Here is an 18333-nt window from a genome sequence, read left to right as displayed (position 1 = left end):
TGAAGACACAGGGGCAGCACAGAAAATAAGCACCCATCCTTCCTTACCTTGGAGCAGATTTGTGAGCAGAAAGGGTCCAATGTAGTTGGTGGCAAAGGTGACATCAAGGCCCTCTGGAGTACATGTTGTAGGCAATTCTGGGAGGAGATGAAAACATAGGTGGTGGGTGATGGAATGACAACCCCGAGGGAGATGATGTCTGGGGAAGATATATTGGGGTTCAGTAGAAAAGCCACAGGAACATGTATGTGTCAAGATTGGAACAGTGAAGTTTGAAGCTACAACTTAAGGTAGGCTTTTTAGGACAGTGTCCTATTTAAGAGTGTTTCCACAGAGTATACAGGTTAGGCTTGGGGGATGCCTGTTTTGGGGTCCCTGAGCTAGAAAGGAGGCTCTTGAAATGCATTTAGGGGAAGTTAAGTCAAGATACATACCACAGACTGCAGCATTGTTAACCAGTAGATGTATCTCTGGATACTACCGCAGAAGCCACTAAGCAAAGCTCTGGATGGAGGCCATCGAGCTCATGTCCACTTTAAGAAGCAGGAGGTGGTTCTTCTTTGAGGCTGCCTGTAACTCGGCCAGGGCTTGCTGTCCACACTCATGGCTATGGCAGGCCAGGGTGAGGCACCTCGTGAAGATCCTGGCTCTCCTTATCCCCAGAGTCCAGGCCCTGTGTGAGTACGCAGCAACTCGGCCTCCGCGTCCCAGCCACTGGGCCACTTGGCACCAGGCCATAGTTTGGATCTGGGGTTGCGGGCCACACTGGGGAACCCCAGGTACGTGGCGAGAAAGCGGAGGCCGGGACTGAGGAAGGGCAGCTTCGAACCAAAGCCTGGCAACAGTAGGCCTAGGTTTAAAGTAGGGAATTGGAGGCTGGGGCTGGGACCCATCTCTCGGATGGGAACCCCAGGCTGGAGAGGGAAGAAAACTGATGGCAAGACGCGGACACCCGAGCCGGAGGCTGGCAGTTGACCGGGGGCCTCAGTCTTCCCGCCCTGCTGGCACCCGTGGTAGGCTTCTGCGGGGCGCGCCACGGAGTCTGAAACCAGAACCTCCGGCGTGGGCGCACCCAGCAGCACAGCAGGCGCGCGGGGTCCGGGCACGCCATAGCGGGCTTGCGGCCCATTCTGCATGGCGGTCGCCGGGCCGCGGGTCCGCGCGCCAGGGCTGCTGCGGCAGGAACCCGGCAGAGGGGCTGAGCACTGCGGCGCCGTCTGCAGAGGGGTCCGACACCAACACGCCTGGGGCGATGCGGGGCAACTCCTCGTTCTTGGGCTACGGCCAGTCTCCAGCCACATGAGGCTGGGGCGTGTAATAGTAGAGATCCTCGAGGGAGAACTGGGAGCTGAAGTGCTGTGCCCTCTTGACTAAGGCCTGGGGGCTGGCTCCCAGGGACAGATCCGGAGAAGGGTGGGGACTGGTGGCGGGCACCACCTCCACTGAGGGTTGGCTTCTCGCGTTCAAAGATCCGATCGAGGATAGGTGGCCCTTAGCTTGGCCATCCAGTTCCTCTGAAGGACCTCCAGGCCCTGTTTCCTGAAACTGCTCTGGGGTCTGTGGGGTCCCCCGGGTGACTCTCAGCTCGTGAGAACGCTCCCAAGATGCCATCTGCTCCTGACAGTCTGTAGATCCATCCAAGATCTTCCTAAAGGGATTTGGTTCATGCTTCCTTGGTCCTGGGAAAATGCACAGGGGTGGAGATGGCAGGTAAGAAGTGTGATGTCGGGAAGGGGACAGAGGCACTAAGGTTGGAGCAGTCCAGAGAGGCCCTGAAGAGAACAAAGATGCGGCGGAGGCGGGGGTGGGAGGTGGAAAGTGGGAAGTAGCTGGGGGCTAGGCTTACTTTGCCTTGGATCTCCTCCAGTACCACCGAGGCGGGCGCCTGCAGCACAGGCAGGGATCTCGGAGCCAAGGCGTCAATGGGGCAAGGTGAGGGTTCCTCGTCCTCGCCCATGTGGGGTCCTCTGCCACTGCAGATTCTCCCTCATCCCGGGCCAGGAAGCGCCACTCGGTGATCTGCAGCATGGCCTCCCGTGCCTGGCTTATGGTGAATGGAATGCACTGTGGAGGCGAGAGAGGGTCTCAGCCCAGCAGACAGGGGTCAGGGAGAGAGGAGATGGGTCTAGAGGACGGGGATCCAGGCCTACCTGCCGGCTCAGGTAGACTCTGAAGGCCGAGTCCATGACTCGCTCCAGCAGATCGGCCAAGATGTCACCTGCCATGTCCACACCCTCTTCGCGAGCTGTGAGCCCCATCCACTCCGTCTCAGTGAGCCATCCAGGCACAATGTCCACCTGCGGCACCGTAACCATAGGCTTTTCCGCCTTGGATCGGGTCACTCTGCGGTCTCGGGCCTACGTCTCCTGCAAGTCAGGGCTAGAGATCGAGGAGTGGAGAAGGAGGAAGCTTCCTCAAGTTGTCTAATAGGAAGGATAAACCTTTTGAAAGGGACAATTTACTAAGAGCCTACTATGGGACAGCTGCTTTTCGGGTATGTGACCTAGCTAATTTAATTTTTGTAACAGCTCACTAAGCCCATTTTACTGACAAACTGAAACTCGACAGCAGTTAACCTACATTTGCTTGAGATTACACCCTGAATCCAAGCTATGTATAGTTATAACTGCAGAGTCCTTGTTATTTGCACTAGTTTAAAGTGTTCAAAACTCTTGAGAGTTCAAAGAACTTGAGAAAGATGAGTCAACAGTGCTGGAATTGTTAATGTAGCCACTCTCTGGGCTTCTGCTCAGCTTCCAGACGTGTACAGAGGTGTCTACTCGCACCCAGTCCTGCGGCTCCCCAGCTTGCTGTGTAAATGACTCGAGGTTTCCTAGGGGAATCACACACCCCCAACACCCTCCTTCCCAGCCCCCCAGAGAGAGAGTGCTCCTTTCTGCCCACTTTCCTGCCTGATCCTCCTCTCTTCTGGCCATACCTCTCCCTCCTCCACCCAGATCTTGCTTTTTCAATAGTCCTTGGATCCCTAGGTGATTCAGGGCTCCTCTTCCTTCTCCCTGTTTCCTTCCACTCCTCAGGGCCCCTCACCTGCACCCTGAGGGGACCACTTGCAGTAGGCTGAATCATGCAGACAGGCTGAGCCACCAGGTGGCAACACACACTACCATAAAGGGGCAGCCAGGTGGAGTTCTCCTCTAGGGGAGGAGAAGTGCAGGGTGAGGGTGGGGACAGTGAAGGAGACCATCCAACAGCCCCTCTTCTCACCACCCAGCATCCCCCACATACACACATACTCACCATGGCTGGCAAGGGTGAGGTCATGGGTGCGGAACCCATCTTGCACTGCTGCCAGAGTGAGAGTGGTATGAGCCAAGAGGTGGTAACGAGGAACTCTGCTGGACAGAGAAGTGGGCAGCAGTCAAGTGAAGGGCATGGATGGCAGAAGCTTTATGGGCCTCCATGATTCAGGCTACCCTACAGAAAACCAGATTGCTTCCCCCGCAGGGGTTGGAACAAACATTTACTGCACTCCTGCTAAGTGCTGGACCGTATGTTTTAAATATGTTATACCACTGTATTCCCACGACAGCCCTGTGGGGTAGCATTCTTTAATTAATAGATAAGGCCACTTGAGGCTTAACGAGGTTAAGAAATCTGCCCTTAAATAGAGCTTAGGTGATACAGTTGTAATATTTTGAGATAACTCACATACAAAAAGTCTCAAGCCTGTAAGCGGCAGGACCAGAATTCAAACCAAAAAAAAAAAAGCCTACCAAACCCAGTCTTTTAAATATTTATATGTATCAAGTACATTTCTTGAAACACATAAGATCTTCCTGTCTGGTACCTCTGATCTCTCTTCTTCATATCTTATGCTTCTATAATTAGGGCAACATTCCTTATCATACTTGCCAGGGTCCTCTGAATAATGAGTTTTCAAATCCTGCTGCCTATGTTCAAATCCTGATTCCTTCCACATAACTGAACTTCAGATGTTACAGTTAACTGAGTTTGAGACATCGCTGAAATATCCTTGTGCCTCATTAGCTCATCTTAATAACTAAGTTTGTTGTAAGGATTAAATAGTGTCATGGCCTTTGGCGCAGGATCTGGTAAACAAAACCTCAAGTAGCTTTTGTTTTGTTCTTTTTAAACAGTATTCTCACATTCATGGAACTTTTAAATGAATTACTGGAAAATTAACAGACCTTCCATTGCACATTCTTAATAAAGCAGTGGAGAGAGTTCAACTTTGCTTTCTCAAGTTATTATCACTTTAGTTCAGGCTATTTTGGAAGGATGAGCTTATTAAGAAATGAGTTGGCTATGTAAATTACATAAATCAGTAGCTTAAATGTGTAAAGTAATGTTTTGTAAACCTGACAAGTGAATATTTCAGAAAAGCTAAATTGAACAGTTTATAGTAACAACTAATACTGATTTAACACAATATGACAGAGAAAGGGACCCCTCCACGTGTTTTATAGGTATTAACTAATTTTATTCTTAGCATAAGCCTGTGAGGTTCATACTATAATTATGCTCATTTTAAGGTAAGGAAACCAAGGTACATAAATGTGAAGTTATTTGACCTTGGTCATTCATCTCATAAATGGCAGTGCTGGGAATTCTAGATCAAGTCTTCTGGCTTCACTGTTTATGCTCCTAACCACTGTGCTAATATTAACTGTTCTCAACAACACTGTATCTTAAATACTGGGTATATGGACTAAAAATAATTAAAAGTTTTCTATATCGCTCAGGGTCTTATAAACATCAGTTACTGTCCTGAGATTTAACCCAAGACAGTATTAATCTAGAGATAACTACATCTTTAATGGAAAGGGTTATAGCTAGAATCCTACCAACCATCTTACATGACCTTTGCCTTTTCTCTAAGATAAGATAATGTGCCTTTGAAAACAAGAATCAGATATACAATATTTAAGACCAGGGGATTAAAAAAAAAATTTAGGTAGATGGCCTGGATGTTACGGTAAACCAGAGACTCCTTCCTTTCTGTCTCCACTACAAAGCTTCCTGTTTCCCTCACTCAACAGATTTCATTAATATTGGCTCTCATTTCTTGGAAAAATGTATCTCAAACAAGAACAACTCTTGGAAAGTCTTATTCAAATAAATGGCAATGAGCAAAAAGAATGAAAAGATGTAAAAATGGGGGGAAATATATGAATGATATATATTCAAAACTAAAAGACATCTTAAAATATTTGAGTAAAAAAATGATTGTACACAGATTTGAAAATTTTTGTATGTCATGCAAAGTTATTACATCTAGTATTACAGCCAGATTGGGATTTTGCCTTTAGCTTTTATCCTTCAAATGTTCCAACTCTTTGAGGAGTAAGTGCAAAATCTGAAAGAATTTCTACTCTGGAATCTCTATTTTTCCTATAATATACTCATCCAAATTGATGTGTTTGCTAATTTCCATTTCCTTTCAGAAGGAATTTTTATGGATATGTGTCTCCAAATATTTTTAATTTGTTACTTTTAATTTGCCATGCTCTGGCAAGTGGAGGATAAATAAGTTGGGGGGTGTATAATTGTGACTAGAGTAGGGATAAGTTCTTACACTTGTCTGCAAATTTTCTCATCTGTGTTCTGTATAGCTAAGGTTATCTCCTAGGTAACTACCAGGTAACTGATGTTTCACTAACATATTTTAAACATTCCTAAAACATTGAGTTTTTAACAGCATCTAAACAGAAGACAATTCTCTACCAGAAATTCTAAAGTTTATTTGCTTTGAGCTTCCAATCCCTGTGGTTTTACTAAACTTCTCATGATTTTCAAGACTCCCAGTCTTGGTTGTCATTATTTAGTCTCTTATGTTAGCATTAAAAATCATATACACATATATATATATATATACACACACACACAAACACACATATGTGTATATATGTATATATGTATGCATATAGATATTTGAAATAAATATCATATATATTTAAAATATCTAATGTGATATATATTTAAAAGGAAAGTGATCTTGATTTATTTCTGTCTGCTTACTTGCAGTTAAAAAAAACACACTAGGAATTATTTAGATTCATGAAACCACTTCTCAAACTTCAGTCTACAAGATGCCAATTGATGAATACAAAGTTATTAATTTGTATTTTGTAAATAATCTGTAAATTATTAATTTTTGATACTTGAATATTAAAAATATGAAAAATTTGTATTTAAAGAAAATTACATGCGTTGTTCTTCAGGAAACAAACTAGTACAATTTGTTGTAGCTTGTATTTATGCTTATAAAATAACATTTTGAAATTTTATTTTATTACTAGCAACATTGTCCTTATTAAGCTTAGTTTTAAATTGGTAAAAAAGACAAATTATTCTTTTAAACCAAAGGATTTAATGGGAAAATACTCAAAATTCATAGTTATCTGAAATTCACAACTAACTTTCTGTCCTCCTCTTTTTCATTAATTGCACTAGCATTCAGCAAAGTATCACAGAAGTAGTGATATAGATACTAATTTTCCTCTGAATCTAGTTTCAACAAGGAGAGAGGTCTCCCACACAAGTAAGCAGTGCTCTGACACCAGCCGGATGTCCTACAGTTCAACTCCATTTTGATACTATCCAGGAGATAGCATCAGATTCCTCTGGTTAAGGAGTCATTCTTGACTGCCCTCTCCCCTCACTTCAGAAGCCAGCCACAAGCCCAGGTCACCTGTGCTTCTGACCAACTGGCTATAAGAGGTCCCCAGGACCTCCTCCCTGGGTTTGATTAGTTTTCTAGAGCAGCTCACAATTTAGAGAAGCATTTTATATGGAAGAGATGCATAGGGTAGGGAATGGAGAAGGGCAAGGAATTTCAATGCTCTCTCCCAGCACGCCACTCTTACCAAATCTCCAAGTGTTCATCAACCTAGAAGCTCTTCAGACCATGTCTTTTAGGTTTTTATGGAGGCTTCATTACATAGGCATCATTAGTTATTGGCCCTTGGCAATTGAAATCTATCTCCAGCCCCCCTTCTCTTCCAGGAAGTGGGGAGAGAGGGTGGGACTGAAAGTTCCAACCCTTTAATCACATTGTTGGTTCTCCTGGCAACTAGGCCCCCATTTTAAGTTACCAAAGAGCTTTCCAAAAGTTATCTCATTAACATAACAAAAGATACTTATTTAGATCTATCACAGGATATTCCAAGAGCTTTCGGAGCCTTGAACCAGGGACCATGAACAAGTGCCAAATATGTCTGAGAAATATATTTTGGTCTCTGAATGACCAAATATATATTTCTTATAAATCACAATATCACTGACAGAGAGAGAAAGCCCACATCAGATATGTAAAACTGGCACAAAAGCTCAGTTTCCATGAGGAAACATTTTTCAATGAATTTAATATAAATCCATAGTCAATAACCTAACACCTATATTGTCAAAATTTTATATGATGTAAAAACTAAAACAGAAACCTCAATTAAAATAGAGTCAGGGCTCTGAGGCCCTGTGACCATAGCCGAGCCCCACAAGAAAAAGAAAGCCGCCTTCTTCTTTTCAGACAAGAGTTCAGCTAATGAGAGACTGTCACAACTCAGCCAACCAAAAGTTACTCCACTTCAAGCTCTCAGTTTCTCTAATTGACTCTGTTTACCATGGCCCTCCCAACTTCCTTTTCCCCTCTTTAAAAAAGGGGTTTACTCTCCTATTGTGCCAGGACTTGCATGTGGCTTGGCATGGTTGCAAAGCCCGAATTGCAATTCTTTGCTGATTCCAGATAAAGCCATTTTTGCTAGAAAAATAACTGGCAATTTTGTACACAGAACTGGCAATATAATTTTCAGGTCAGGCAAAATGGAAATGTGGGTCACTTTATTCAAAAATTATTAAAAATTCTAAGGCAACAACAGTAGAGCATTAGACCAAGTGCAGGGTCCTTCTAAACATAGGGTCCTTGTAACTACATGTCACATGCGCTCAAAGCCTGCTTGTACATGAGGTTTAAAGTAGGTAGACATAAAATTATCCAGTAATGTGATCCTATTTCCTGTCACACACTAGAATAAGTTTAATTATATTCAATTAATGTTAAAAACCACTTGTTAGCAGTCAGACAGTATATCATCAAATAACTTTAACCATGACCATCTCCTTTAGGTATCAGTGTAAGTCTTCAGTTACAAAGACATAGAGAGAGCCTTCTTTTACAGCTGAGAATGCAAGGATAGAACTAGAATATAAATAAAACATGGCAAAGATCAAATTGACCAGACATACATACATTGGAAATGTAATTGTATTTTCTAAGAAAAATACGTATCAAATGAATGTCTCAAAATATTGCCTTTGAACAGCTCCATCCTATTGACTTGGAACTATAGCACTGAATTTAAATTATATGTAGCCATAAACATATTTAAAGGTGTTCTGTCCTTTAAATATTATATTTCCTTATTTGTTACTCAGTATGTCATGATGTCAGAATGGCGTATTGTGGAACTAACGGTCTTAAAACTGTATTTACCCATACTAAATCCCATTCTGATTCCATATACCTGTGTTTACTGGCTGTGCTGATTTTACATTCAGCAGCAGCTTTGTCATCAATCCCCTGTATTACTCTGCCAGACTGCTCCACCTCTGACGTTAGATTCTGCATGAAGTAAGTTACAAAACAAAGAAATAGAACAAAAAAACTATTATTTTATAGTTATTTCTTCAGAATCTCTCTATCTTTTGGAATTCTGTCTGTAAAGTCCTGATAGATATTAAGTGAGCAATATTAGCTTCAAATAGATTTTTTTCTGTTAAGAGTTATGAGAAGAATTCAAACAACAACATGCTTATTCCACTAAAAGAGTATACACAACCAGCCAAGTAGTGAGAACATTCTAGCATCCTAGCACAGATGATCTCCCCTTGTTAATCTGTTTCGTGCTAATTTACTTGCAAAATAGGCAGATAAAAAGGAACCCATATGAGTGATTTTATATTTTTTGCATCCTGGTCATAGAATTGCTAGTTAACTGTCTTTTATTTTAAAACCCTTTATTTTTCTTAAAATAAATTCGCAATCAATGTACAAAACCCAGCTATATGATGGGAATATTGGGAAATAGAAATAAGTAAAATAAGAAGAGACATCCATTGTTTCATTAACCATATGTTTCAATAATTATTACCTGATATATATTCTAACAGAATGTGTGCTGTGCATATTGGAGTAAAAAAGTATACTGTTTGAAAACATGTTTTAACCTTATAATATATAGTGTTTATCCTTAAAATTAAGTGTTCATTTAGCATATAATTTAATGGCCGCATACATAAATGCATTAAGTTTACTTAACATATCTTAAATTATTTGATATTTATGTATATACATATGTGAAAGGATACAGCTAATTCTTTGTTAAGAAATGCAAGTATATCTTTAGAGTGTCTTCAAAGAGTAAAAATCTGGAGCAAAGATATACATATTTTTCACATATTTTTTAAGTTTTCAAAACATATTATCCAATTGACCTCCAACATGAGTTTCAATTTTTTTCTTTTTAACAAAATTATTGAAATTAAATATTTTGCATTCAATCTATCAATATTGTATATTATTATCATTTTATATAAGTGCCCCTATTAAACTTATAAAAAACCTATGTGATAGGTATTATTTTACTTCTCTTTTATAAAAGTACAGCACAGAAAGTTTGAACAATTTGCTTCTGGTTATGTTGTATTGTAGTTGGAAAGTGAGTGACCTGTGATTTGAGTCAATGCAGGCTCAATCCAGTCTATACACTTACATACTTAGGCATGTTTATAATACATTAAAATTTTATATATTAAGATCATGAAAACATTTTAATAAGACACAAACAAGTTGATGTCAAAGCTACCAGAAATCATTGCACATTATTCTTCATGACTAGTGCTTTTACTTCCAAACTAATTCAGCCTCTCTGAAAGAGAAAGCAAGTATGTTGCTGCTAGCTAGTCATTATACTAAATGTCTAAGTGTTTAAATGTCTTTTAAAGGTTTTGTGATCTAAAGCTTAGGAAATGTGCTATGCTGAAAGACAAATGGTGGAACATTATTACTAATAGGAATAATGATTTTTCTACTCTCATCAAGTTTAAGTGTGCATTTCTTTCCTCTTGCAAGGCATTTATCTCCCTCAATTTTTATTATATTGTTATCTGCGTCCAGGTGTTTCTTCTCCACTACACTGAAAACTACTTAATGGTTAGAACCATTTGTGCTGATCATTGGATCCCCCCCTAATCCTGGTACACTTCCTGTTACACATTCATGTTTGCATTTATTGATTCAGTAAAGATTTATTTAACACATATTATTTGACTACCAAATGGATGGGACTGGGGATTTAATAGAGTATAAGACAGACAGGCTTTGTGAACTTGCTGGCCTTGTACTTTAGAAGAAATGACATATCAACTAATAAATAGTTGAGATACCTAAGTATATTTTTAGAATGTACCAAAATGACTCACCAAGCATGTTGTGAATGAAATAAATTAGGAAAAATCCTAGGTGTGGTGAAAGCTTGTTGAGCAGATGTTCAGACTCAGGATTGATCTGATATGCAGTCTTGTGGCCATATATGCTGGGGAAACGATAGTGAGAAGGTGGAGAAGGGGCTGTATTAGATGGCACAGTCAAGAAAAGCTTCTCTGAAATATAGATTTAAGTGTCCTGCGGCATGATAAGTAGCTCACTTGAGAAAAAAAAAAAAGGTAAGAACAGCCTGCTGCAAGGGACTAGAAAGCACAAAAGTCCCGAGGCATGAGAGAGCTTGATGTAATTTGGAAAGAATAGGAGAAGACAAAAGAGACTGTAAAGTAGTAAACATTTAAGCTAGATGGGAGGTTCCTGACTAAAAGTTTGGAAATGAAGGCCGAAACAGGTTCTTTCAGGTATTGCAGGCTAAGGAATTTAGAGTCTAACAAAAGTTAAAAAAAAAAAAAGGAAGAAAGAAAGAAAAAAGTTTTAAGCAGTGACACAAGCCTCATGATCTAATTTCCAAATTTTTAAAACTTCACTCTGACCTCTCCATTTGAATGGGTTGGAGGGAATATTTGTTGAAAAGAAGGAGACCATTTGAGAGGTAGTTACTCTCAACTAGGCTGATGCGATGGCAGTTTGAACTAAGATGGAAATAGTGGAGGTGCTATTGGAGAGGAAGAAAACTTTCCTCTATGCTTCTGGGTTCTTCTGGCTAGTCTAAGAATTAGATTAACATGAGAAAGAGTAACTTTATTAATTGAATTAAATCAAATTTAATTTAGTACATATGGTATCCCCACTATGTGAGAAGTTTAAAGACAGAAAGGTAAAAATGAGGTACATATGATATCCTGAGCTAAGGAGTAAGGCAGGGGTCTGGGTGTTCCAAGGGCATGGAGGGTCATTCGTAAAACAAGAAGAGGAACATGTTTGGTAATTAGATGTTTGCCCTGCCATACAGATGGAGCCACTTAGATAAAATTTATTTCTGGTAATAACTCTCTTTGGGGGAAAAATCCCCCATTTAAATTCTTTTAGGTAGTTAAGGGAGGGGCAGTAGTTTTTCTTGAGCCTGTGGGATCTCCACTGCCTTTAATACAAAATAATTCACATGCCCAAATAATACATCTTGGGTTGGCCTATTCTGAAACCCATAGTGGCATAAAGGAGTGTATTTGAGATATATTTTGGAGTTAGAAATGATAGAATTCTATGAAGATTAAGTGATTCTTTTGTTCTCTATAAATTTTGAGTTCCTGAAAGGACTATTTTTAAACTATCTTTTAATGCCTTATGTCTATAACAGAGCCTGACCAAAATGCTCAAAGACTGTTAAAAGAAAAAAAAATGTTTCCTGTGGATAGTAAGTATCAAAACTGATTATTTAACTAAAGCTTCTCCTTGACCCATACATACCTATCTTAACTTTCATTCCTAAATCAGCACATTCCATTCTCTTACTTCCATTTCTGATACCAAACTTAATTTAATTCCAACAGAAAAATTTAAGGAATTTCTGTGTTTTGGACATTAAGTTCTATGTTGGAACTCAAAAATAAATAAATCATGTGCTCTTTTTCTCAAGGACTTCATAATCCACAGGGAAACAAAACTTACAAATTTTAATTGCGTATAATTCTGGTTTCCTTTAATATTGGCTTATTGCAAACCAAAATTTTCTGAGAAAGGTTGAACATTAAAAAAAAGAAAAAAATCTGTTTGAAGGTACCATAATAGAACTTGCTGAGATAAAATTCTGGAAAGGAGGAAATTCCAGAGAGAGAACCTAATATTTGATGTTACTTTTTCCCTTGAGGTATTGGTCTATTCAAAAGCCATGATTAATGTGCTGAGAAGCTTCACAGTAAGAAGTAGCAGCTGAGATGCTGAGAACCAGAGCAGCCTGAGCAGAGTTTCTGACAGTTTCATGCATCTGGGGCAACAGAACTTTGAATTTAGTTTCTGCCAAAGAGAAGCTCTGATAAACATCTCATTCTTTCAATTGTGATTGTGAAATGACACATACTATAAGTAAATAAGATGCAGAAATTGGACATTATAAATTAATCCTAGATATGAAACAAATCACCCCAGATATTGGTAGCTTAAAATAGCAATCACTATGTAGGTTGGCAGCTTGAGCTGGTTTTGCCTTGGTTCATTGCAAGTGGACATTTTGACTGGGGTGCATCACCTTCATTCATATCACTGATGTTTGGTAGGCTGACTATCAGCCAGACTGAGTGATTTTCCAGAAGTCTTCTCTAATAGGCTACTCAAGCCTTCAGCCAAATTCAGAGCAATTATGCCCAGCAACCCAATACCCAGGTGTCATGTGGACACAGTGTAACTCCCTTTGAGGGGATCACATGTGTCATCATTGGGGATCTGAGACTGAAACTAAGGCATGTCTTCCCGCTGCCCCTGGTTGGCCTTCCCATAGAATCAGATGCCCGGGGACAGTGGGAGCCATGGCCATCTTGCCCATTGTCTCCTCAGTAGCACTGTCCTCTTGACACCCCTACAAGGCAGCAGACACTGCACCAGGGCTTTGCCCTCCTTGCTGACTTCCAGGGTCAACAGTAATGTTCTCTAGCATCACTTTCAGTTTGGTGAAGGAAAGTGGTCAGCCCTGTGAGCCGAGAGGCAAGACCAGGAAAAAATGAAATGAGGATGCAGGATCTGAGTTCAGGAAGAGGCACTGAGGATGCTCGAGTGTGAACAGGTCCCAGAGTAGGTACATGACTGGTATCTTGACCTCTTCCAGTCAGCTAGTTTCTCTGAAGTGGGCTGGGGAGCCCTGTGAACTTTTCACAGATCAGGAACCCCATTATTGGAAGTCCTGTGAGTTGCTGGCAAGAACAGGAAACACCCACCATCTGACCTCTCCTCCCCATTCTGTTTGTGAGGTGAACCTTGGGTAATTTCTTATCAACTGAGGCTCCAAGGGCTCTCCTACCCATATCAGAACAGAACACCAGCTGCCCCAGTCATCTGGTGGTACCCTATGGGAATCCTTCATGCTTTTAGCTCTCGCCCAGCAGGAAGTCTGAAAACTCCTCCTTTTTGGCTGAAAACTCCACCTCATAGAGCCATGCCACTCCCTAAGGGACCAAGTTGGTCAGGAACTAATGTGGCTAAGCTGGTCTGGCCCAGAGGCGGCCCTGTCTAACCTCCTGTGGGACATTCTGACTGAGGAGGGACTGTTTCAAGCATGAGCCATTACATATTCAAGGGGGACCCCCAATTATATCAGAGTCCGCACCATTTGGGCACCTCCCATTCCAGCCTTTGAGGAATCCATTAACAGCTTGGTGCTGGTTCCAAATGTGCCAAACTGGAAATTTTATTTGGGTCAAATTTTGCAGCATTGCATACCAACAGATCACTCTAGTTGCCCCTCAGTAGTTGGAAACAAATCCAAAACAGAACATCCCAAGTACAGGAAACCAACCATCCCGCAGACTGAAGGATAGCCCATTAGGGTGTATCCTGCAGAAACATTTGATCTTCCATCTAACACAGCCTGGCCCCAATACCAGCTGGGAAATGGGGAAAGTTGCCCTCCATCTGTCAGTGGTTCACAAACTAGGGTGACCTACCTACGTTTCATTCTCACAGAAGGTCAGAGAATCCTACCCCAGGACAGGAAGGAAGCTATTTGCAGCCTCACCCCTCCTAAAACTAGAATACAGCTAGTTGCCACATCTGTATCTCTAACTATGGTCTAATAGCTCGGCTTCTAAGTGAAATGTTGAAAAAAAAGGATGATGATCCTTTTGAAAGGAATTTGGAATGTGAAGGGGCCTTTCAAGAATTAGAAAAGCAATTATTTCAGGCCCCTGCCCTGGCCCTCCCAGATTTAGTGAAACCCTTCAACCTTTACATTCGTAAGAGGAGAGTCACCCTTGGGGTATTAGCTCAAAAACTGGGACCCCTTTCTCAAGTGTTTGCTTATTTCTCTAAACCATTAGGTCAACCTGCTAAGGGACGACCTCCTTGTCTACAGGCAGCAGCCACCACTACAACCCTGCTAAATAAAGTAGGCTGAAAAGTTACCGTTTAGTCAGCCAGTCACTGTATGGACTCCTTACCCGGTTCAGGCTTTAGTAAGTTCTAAGCCGACAGAATGGCCATCCCCTGCAAGGTTGGTTCAAGTTCAAGCTATGCTTTTAGACAACCCAGCAGCTGCCATAAAAACCTGTCACTTGCTAAATCCTGCCACCCTGCTACCCACAGAAATGGGCCCCCTGGAGCATGATTGTATAGAAACCGCAGAAACGATCTATGTTATATGATGTGTATACAGGATTCATTACTTTCAATATTTCTTTCCCTTGTGAGATTGTAAGCTCCATGATACCAGGGGCTATTGTGCATTTTACCTACCGTTCTATCCATATTGACGCTCACAGTGCCTCACAGACTTCTGTCTCATAGAATAGCTGTTGAACAACTGAATTAGTGTTCTGCTTCTGTGTTTTATAATTTCTTGAAAATATCTTGCATTGTATCCTAAAATTTTTATTCAGCAGATTCTTTGGCCTTCCTGATTTCCAAAATTCCCTTGTCTTTATATTTCTATATTTACTAAAAGAGAATCTACACTTCAGGGCTCTTTGACAGTCTCTTCAACTCCATTTCAATCTCTCAGAGTTAACTCTGGCTAAATAAATATTGATGTGATCATCACATCTGTTTTTCTTTACAAAGCTTTGCAGAAACTTTATCTCTAATTTAGAATTTTATTGTGTAAAGGTCTAGATAATATTTTCTTGCATCAAAGAACTCATAAAAATATTATAGTGAGCACATACTGTCTATTTTTGTGATGCATACTGTGTGTCAAGCTGTTTTTTGTTAGTCTAATTTCTGTAATGCTTCTAGGGTTTTAATAATACCACTTTCAATAGAAAGATCAAGTAGATCAGGTGAATGCTGCTGGATTTGGTGTCCTGCCAACAGGGCAAGTGGCCAAAAGGCCACTTACGATGGCTCTTCTCTTGCTCTTCACACATTCCCTACTCAGTCAGTTCCTGCTTCTCCTACACTCTACTTACATGAACGTGCTTGCCTCCTGCCCCAGCTCATGATGTTTCTAATCCTTAAGCCAGAACAGCTTCACCTGCAGTTTGTTAAAGGAAAACATCTTCCCTTTGATGGTCATTAACCTGAGGGTCTATGAGGCATGTGCCCCAGCTGCTGGTTTCCCTGGTAACTAATGAGCCAATCTGACGTCACTTCCTCCTATAAACCTGACGTCAGTTCCGTCAGTTCCATCAGTTCCTCCTCCTCCCCCCCTGGAGTAGCAAAGATTGCTGTCATGTCCTGCCTGCTGTCTGCTATACACAGTGGAGTATCACTCCAAGACCTTTTGCTGTGGACACGTAAGATCCCCTATCCAACCACTGATGTCTGTGTCACTGTCTCTGGGCTGTTTGTGTCAAGGATGAGCAACTACAAGGCTTGCAAGACTGCAGAGTGCAGCCCAACAATTGGCAAGCCAGTCAGGGATCCAGCAAAACTCCTGCGAGTTGCAAGAAGTCAGGAAAGAAGGATGGGGAATAGAAAATTGAGGGAGGAGGGTAGTCCCAAGATGGCACTCCACTAGCATATAGGGCCCTGTGGCAACTGGCTCCCATGAGAGATGTCTTTCTCTTCCATAATACTGATGATGTCCTCTTACTTAACCTCAGAGGCTCTTTTCAGTTTAAAAGTAGCAGCCCAATGCTTGTGGTTCATCTGACTGCATGGGGATAGCAGGTGAATACAGACAAAACACAAGGACCTGTTTTATCTACAAAATACAAGCTTACTCCTGACCCAAACTCCTAAACAGTTACAGACCCAGGCTTTAAGGATCTCAGTGCAGGGAGAGGCTTCTGAATTGGACATGGCCAGATACCTGGAAGTGTTTGGTTGATGTCTGTGGCAATGGCAAAAAAATGAGTAACCCTTGGGCTTCTGGTCTCAGCTGTGGACGGGGGCAGAGCAAAAATACAGCATGATGGAACAACAGCTATATGCAGTCCACCGTGAATTTTAATGCACGGAAGACATTACAAAGGACTACCTGAGATATCGAGCAACGCTAAAAACCACTATTCGTGGTCTAGAACAGCTGTGTGCGGCATACAGGACCTGCATGGACATTAATAGCAACCAAGGAATCCACTTTACTGGCCGTGAAGTTGAGGAATGGGCCGATAAAAATGACATACATTGGCATCTCCACCTGCCCTACAACCCTACCGCTCCCGGGTTAATTTAAAAGAAGAACGGACTACTTAGATAATAGTTGAGACTGGAAACCCATTCTCTCAGCATGTGGACCAGGGGGCTAACTGAAGCCCCATTAACTATAACTGAAAATCCCGGGAGGAATAGTCTCAGCACCTTCACCGTTTTAACCCAGAGGCAACTTCTCAACACCATCCGAGTTCAGCTGTTGACCACCAGAGGATAATTGCCAACTATTGTCAAGACAGTAATTAACTTTTACCAAAGCCACAGGATCTACCCTAAGGGGAACACATTGTAAAACAGTCCTGGAACTGGCGGGTAAGTCCCTGGTTATTTGAGTTTGCTACTCGTGGGGAATGGGATTGGAAAGGAACTTTATAGATTTCACCTGTCTTCTACCCAGCCCACCTGAGACTACTTACTAAGGTAATTAACCTGGGCTCCCTACTGGAGAAAGGCACCATCATATTACCCTTGTGGTCTGTTGTTACACGGCCCCTCCAGTATTCAGCACCCCAGCAGGCAGGGACTGAGGGCGGTATGATACTGCAGACCTGGACGAAACCACAGGCAGGTTGCTCAGAATGCTGTTGCTGCTTGTATTTTGCTTAATGGTCATGATCTTCCCTGTATTGTGCCTGTTACACATCTTACATTTTGTCCCCAGTCTGAGTGGAGGGACTGGGTAACAGTGGTGGCCTCATTGTGAAATAAGTCTGACTGCTGGGTCTACAGAGAGATTATGTTGTCGTCCTCCAGTCTTCCATGAAAAAATGACCCAATAAGCCCCTGGCTCACTCATGATACCCGTTAGCTTCTGCTGTCTGTATTTCATTTGTGGTATTTGGTTGCAGTGCACCTCTACGTACCTGACCTCAGGGATATTGTGGAAGAGGGGCAGACCAAGATTGTAAGGAGTCGGGCAGGGTGTGTAGGGGTGGCGTGCATGGTCAGGCCACTCAAGATGGTCATTCTCTTGCTCTTTGTACATTCCCTGCTCAACCAGTTCCTGCTTCACCTAACTCTACTCACATGTTCCTACTTGCCTCCTGCCCCAGCTAGTGATTTCTCTAGTCCTTAGGCCAGAACAGCTTCACCTGCTAGTTTACTGAAGGAAGACATCTTCCCTTATGATGGTCATTAACCTGAGGGTCTGTGAGACATGTGCCCCGGCTGCTGGTTTCCCTGGTAACTGATGAGCTAACCTGACGTCAGCTCCTCCTTCAAATGGTAACCTCCTTCTCCCCCAAATAGCAAAGATTGCTGTCACGTCCTGCCTGCTGTCTGCCTGGTGTCTCTCCAGGACATATTGCTGCAGACATGTAAGATCCCCTGTTGGAACACTGATGTCTCTGTTGCTGTCCCTGGGCTCTTAGTTCTCGACATTGGGCTACTACAAGGGTTGCAGGCCTGCAGGGTGCAGCCCGACCGCAAGGTACTAGCACGTTTATTTCTGTGTTCTGTTGCCAGGCTCAGTAGTGCCTCTTTCTACAAACAGAAGGCAATCCTCAAATTTATTTACTAAAAATGTGGACTTTGCTCTTACAGTAGATAATACACTCAGGGCTTTTACTGTATTGTACATTTCCCCCAAATTTTAGAAAAATTTTAAACTAAAC

The 18333-nt window shown here is 42.0% G+C and overlaps 1 protein-coding gene across 1 annotated transcript; it reads right to left on the bottom strand.

The window, feature by feature from the left end:
- Positions 1–653: 653 nt before the first annotated feature.
- LOC105078900 (uncharacterized protein C2orf81-like) lies at positions 654–14872 on the bottom strand. The gene is given in 11 exon segments (XM_074352761.1): positions 654–1063; positions 1066–1134; positions 1137–1629; positions 1632–1679; positions 1847–1953; positions 1956–2064; positions 2151–2357; positions 3049–3155; positions 3259–3353; positions 8502–8599; positions 14861–14872. Coding segments are annotated over 11 exon segments (1755 nt in total).
- Between the last annotated feature and the right edge of the window lie 3461 nt (positions 14873–18333).

The sequence above is a fragment of the Camelus bactrianus genome, chromosome 2, assembly GCF_048773025.1.
Source record: "Camelus bactrianus isolate YW-2024 breed Bactrian camel chromosome 2, ASM4877302v1, whole genome shotgun sequence".
Lineage (NCBI taxonomy): Eukaryota > Metazoa > Chordata > Mammalia > Artiodactyla > Camelidae > Camelus > Camelus bactrianus.
This window is presented reverse-complemented; position numbering and strand designations above follow the sequence as displayed.